This window comes from Equus quagga, chromosome 19, assembly GCF_021613505.1.
Source record: "Equus quagga isolate Etosha38 chromosome 19, UCLA_HA_Equagga_1.0, whole genome shotgun sequence".
In the NCBI taxonomy this organism is placed as follows: Eukaryota; Metazoa; Chordata; class Mammalia; order Perissodactyla; family Equidae; genus Equus; species Equus quagga.
In genome coordinates, this window is record NC_060285.1 from 11095261 (window position 1) to 11100261 (window position 5001).

The following is a 5001-nucleotide window of genomic DNA, read 5'->3' on the forward strand; positions in this document are numbered from 1 at the left end:
GGCCATCAGGCAGTTCCCCTGCAGACCGCCAAGCACGCCCTGATGGCCACCAGCTTCCCTCACCCTGTCTCACCGTTCCAAAACAGCCCTGTCCTCCGGGTAGTTCTGGCTTCCACATCCCCTCCCCCATAGCCTGCCAAGGAGGCTCCATGTCCCCCCTCCCCCATCAGTCCCGGGGGGCAGTCGGTGATGTATTGAGCTGACCACCCGTCCTGCAGGGTTCCCCAAACCCCCTGTGTAGGCTCAGGGATCTCCCCCCTCCCCACTGGGGCCGCTCTCCTCCCACCCTGAGTAGGGCGGTGGTGGGTTGGGCTTCTATGGGAAGGATCTGTGGAGAGGGGCCCTTGTCTGGTGGGGCGCCAGAGTCTGGCCTTGGAACCTCCCCAGCCTCATTCTCCATCTGCTCCCCTTTCAAGACCTGGGCCACCGACCACCCCCCCAGAGGCCTCTCCTGACCTCCAGGGGATGAATCAGCCTTCCACTGGCTGCCATGACAGAGTGATGTCACTCTGACCAATGCAGTAGTTAGCTGGGACGGGTCTGTGCTCCACCCGCCAAGGGAAGGAGGAGGGTCTTAGTCATCTCTGTCCCCCCTCAGCTCTTGGAGGAGTGGGAAGGACACGGGTTTGAGGGCCGGGCCGTATCAACCCAGGCTCGAATCCTGGCTTTCCCCACTCACTCAGCCATGTGATCTTGAGTCGCCCTGAACCTCAGTTTGCGCATCTTAAAAACGGGGATAATTCCTTTTAACAAGGAGGCTGAGAGGATTAAGATGTAATGTGCCTGTCCCTTTAGGCATCACTCATAAATTCTAACCATTGATACCTGGTCCCTGGTAAACATGTGGTATAATAGATTGGAAATTTTTGGTACTCAGCTTGTCACCTGGGCCTTTTTGAGTACGTTACCGAGGAGAGAGACTGACCTGGGGACTCCCACCTCCTCAAAGGTCCACTGAGTCCCAGCCCAGAACATACTTATGACCCCGGGCAGGAGACCCCGGCTTGCCAAACTGGGCCAGCCTCACACTCTATCTAGATCGGTCCGAGGCTGGAAGGCCGCCATCTTGGCCCCGAATGTGGACTCTCAGGCTGCCTGGCCAGCCCTCCTGGCCCCTCACCAGCCCTTTGCTGCCACCTCCTGCCCTGCCCTCTGTGGGAAGGCAACTCCAGGAAGGGAGGGTTCCAGACACTATCAAATCAGAGACAGGACGCTGACACCAGCACCCACCTTGGCCTTCAAAGACCACCAGGACTCTTTAAAATGTAGGAGGGAGCATATCCCTGTCCTCATCAGCCTAAGGGGCTCCCTTCAGGTCTCGGAAGACAGCTCCAGATCTGCCCTTGATCCTGTTGCCATAATAATAGCTTCCACAAACTTCTGGGCCCCCATTAGCCATTTGTGGGCTTTGTAAGCTCACTTTCTGAGTCAGCCCACCACAATAGGCAGCAAGGACCTGCGTGACCACAGCTGTGCAGCCGCAGGGCAGACAGCTCACCTCTGTGAAACCCAATTTCCTACCCTGTAAAATGGGGCTGATAATCTTTGCCTTGCCGGCGTCCCAGGGTTGTGGGTAACCAGGTGAGATAATGGCTAGAAAAGTGCTGTGCAGATGAAATCCAGGCTTCAGGTGGAAGGTGCGACCGTGTTTACAGGTGAGGTCAGAAGCCACAGCCAGCCAGGCAAGTCAAGCCACTGGCCCCAAATCATGCCATAACTTCAGGATTAGGACTGAGGGATTTAGTGCTTTTCTTTATTTTTTAACTGTCAATTAAGAAGTGAATGCATTCTCCTTGTCAAAATTTACAAATAAAATAAAACTAAAGTTTCCGCTTGAGTGTCTCGCTCAGTCCCAGTGTCCTCCTAAGAAGGGGCCCTGCTTGTCAGTTTGCAAGTCCTTCCAGACCTTGTGCCTGCATTTATATTCAAACAGGGACTCCAGGAATATCTGCTGAGCGCCTGCTCCCCAGCTGGGGAGCTCCAGGGGAGACAGGAGGGAACAAGCCAGGCTTCCTGCCCTCAGGGAACTAACGTTCTAGTCGGCAAGTCAGGCAGTGAACAGGGAAACCAATCGACGAAGAGCCTTCCAGACAGTGAGGGGTGCTCGGAAGAAAAGAAAGCAAAGCGTGGTGAGAGAGAACCATGGAGACAGACAGAGCAGCCAGGGAAGGCTTCCTTGAGGAGGGACATTTGAGCTGAATGAACCCATCTCCCAAGAAACCAAGTTGAATGCAAGCCCGTGAGAGAGGCCATTGCAGGGAGAGTTTGAATCCTTTCTAGTTCATTCCAGCGTATCAGTTGCAGGTGCCCAGGCACCAGCGCAGGGAAGGGCTGGCCAGTCTGGTGAGCGACACAGACTCTTCGCTACTCTGTCCAGTGTGATAAGGGGCAAGGAAAAAGGAAGCCCAGGGAACAACAGGCGTCCAGCAGAGCCTCTGACTAGTTTGGGTCAGGTGCCCTGCTTTCCACTCACCATTCTTCCTGCCAACCTACTTTGCAGGAGGGCCGTGAAGGAGAGAGGGGCAAAGGCAGGCTGAAAAACCAGAACCCACTGGGCAGTGGGAGAAGCTAACATGCAATAAACACTGGTGGGTATGAACCAGTGAATGAACGACCAGGACACACGGTTTACATTTCTTTTCTTTTTTCTTTCCTCCTTTCTTTCTTTTCTTTCTTTCCTTTTTTTTTTTTTTTGAGGAAGATTGACCCTGAGCTAACATCTGTTGCCAATCTTCCTCTTTTTGCTTGAGGAAGATGGTTCCTGAGCTAATATCCGTGCCAATCTTCCTCTACTTTGTATATGGGACGCCGCCATAGAATGGCTTGATGAGCGGTGTGTAGGTCCATGCCCAGGATCCGAACCTATGAACCCCAGGCCACCAAAGCGGAGTGTGCAAACTTAACCACTAACCAGTGGGCAGGCCCTGGTTTACATTTATTTTCACACAGAGATTTCAAGGTAAGTTTCAACGAAAGAGAAAAGGGAGAGGAACCGCCATGGAGGGGACCTGGAGAGGCTGTAGGGAAGAATTTCATCATTGCCACTGGGAACCTCTGGCCGTCGAGTCCACCTGGTTCTGCACCTGTTGAGGGGCTGGTGGGCTGCTTCTCTCTCAGAGCCCATGTGTGTATGAGTGTCCCTGGGGGTGGGAGGCGATGCCTGGCTGGCCCCATTTCACCCACACCTACTCTTTTTGCCACTGACTTGCTGGATTGACACCCGTCTAAAGTCCAATGTCAATATCTATAAAAGGTGGGGATTCGCCCACGCTGTGATGCAACCTGTTTCTAGGCTTCTGTGTTCCAGAAATACTCCCCCAGGGGCCCCAAGATGCACATACAAAGATGTCCATTGTTCGCTCACAGCAAAGCACTGGGAGCAACCTCGATGTTTGTTAGTAAGGGACTGGGCAATTAAGTTTCAACACAGCTGGACAACAGAGAACCACACAGCTGCTAAAGAGAATGTCATGCGAATACATCCTCAGAAGAAGTGAAAAGCAAGCTGCAGAATAACAGGTATATCAGGGGCCCAGTTTTGCAAAACAAAATTTATATGTATTACATATCTATGTTTATGTATCTCAACATTTACAGGTACATATATATGGAATTTTAAAACGTCAGGAGCAAAAGATACCTGCCCAAAAGCTGTCAGAGGGTAACTTTGGGAGTGAGATGGGGGGATGGCAGACTCACTTTTTGCAAGTGAGTCTTGTATTATGGTTTGAATTTGTAATGAGAACAGGTCTAACTTTTTTAAATAACAACTTTGAGATATAATTCACATATCATAAAATTCACTCTTAAAGATTACAGTTCAGTGGGTTTTAGTATATTCACAGAGCTGTGCAACCATTACCACATTTGATTTAGAATATTTTCATCACCCCCAAAACTCTGTACCCATTGGCAGGCACTCCCGATTTCCCTCCCCGTCCCCACAGCCCCTGGCAACCACCCTTCTCCCTTCCGTCTCCGCGGGTGTGGCTGCTCGAGGCAGCCCATACACAGCGTTTGTTGCTGATGAATATTTAGACTCTCATTCTGGTCGTAGCATTAACCAGTCACTTGGAAAAAAAAATCATTTTTACTTTCTCATAGTAACACAACATTGTTTGCAGTTATAATTAACGTTGCTAGAAGCAAATCCCACTCTAGTTTTAAAGCAAAACCAGCTCCAAATCAGCAAGAGGAAATTTGTCCACACTGCACCAGGGCTACAGGCAGAGCCCCGGAAGACGAGGATCTGGGGAAGTCAGGTGGCACAAGAACAACTTTAGAATGCAAAGAATCAAAGGGGAGGAGTAGGGCTTCGTGAGCTGGGCCATCCCTGCAGTCTGCACAGCCTGGAGCCTCAGCACCCGGGGTCTTCTAATTCTAGGATTCGTTTTTCCAAGCTTCTCTGGCTGCCAGATGCTAGGATTCCCCAAGTTCCATGTGGGTCTGACCACTGTGAGTTTCTACCCAGGCTGTGCCCCAGGAGTCAGGGCCCTGCCCAGGCCCTGGGCTCAGAGCTGCTCCCTGGGGCAGCCTGGCAGAGCTGCGGACAATAGGAGCATTGTGGGACCTGGGGGGTCAGGGACTAGGGGCAGCGGGAGGCGAGCAGGAGGCCTGGGTGGCAGGAGTGGCGGCTGCCTCACTGCTCTTCTCCAATGTCGCTGGCCCAGAGGCATGCCCTGAGCATGCCAGGACAGCACCCTGAGCCCCGGGCCAGCCTCCCTGGATGAGGCCTGGGTCCCCTGGAATCCCAGCTATGTCTGGGGATAGGTGGCTATTCCAAGCCGTCCTCCACAGCCCATGCTGCTCGGCGCACATACACATTCCGGAAAATGCGTCTGGGACTGGGCAAGTGGGTTTGCAGCCTCACCCCAAAACAGAACAAGCCTTCAACTAAACCCTCCAGAACAGAGAGGCCCACGTGCTGCTGTCACTGGGAGGGTATTCTCTGAGCTGCGAATACTCGTATTTTACCTTTTGGTCTGTCCCAGGCGGGGAGGC

General features: G+C 52.5%; 1 protein-coding gene across 1 annotated transcript in view; it reads right to left on the reverse strand.

Moving 5' to 3' along the window:
* MICALL1 (MICAL like 1) overlaps nt 1-1065 on the reverse strand; it is a 31911-nt gene extending 30846 nt beyond the window's left edge. The window contains exon 1 of the mRNA XM_046646702.1: nt 1028-1065. Coding sequence (XP_046502658.1) covers nt 1028-1065 — 38 coding nt within the window. The remainder of the gene's footprint in view (nt 1-1027) is intronic.
* Between the last annotated feature and the right edge of the window lie 3936 nt (nt 1066-5001).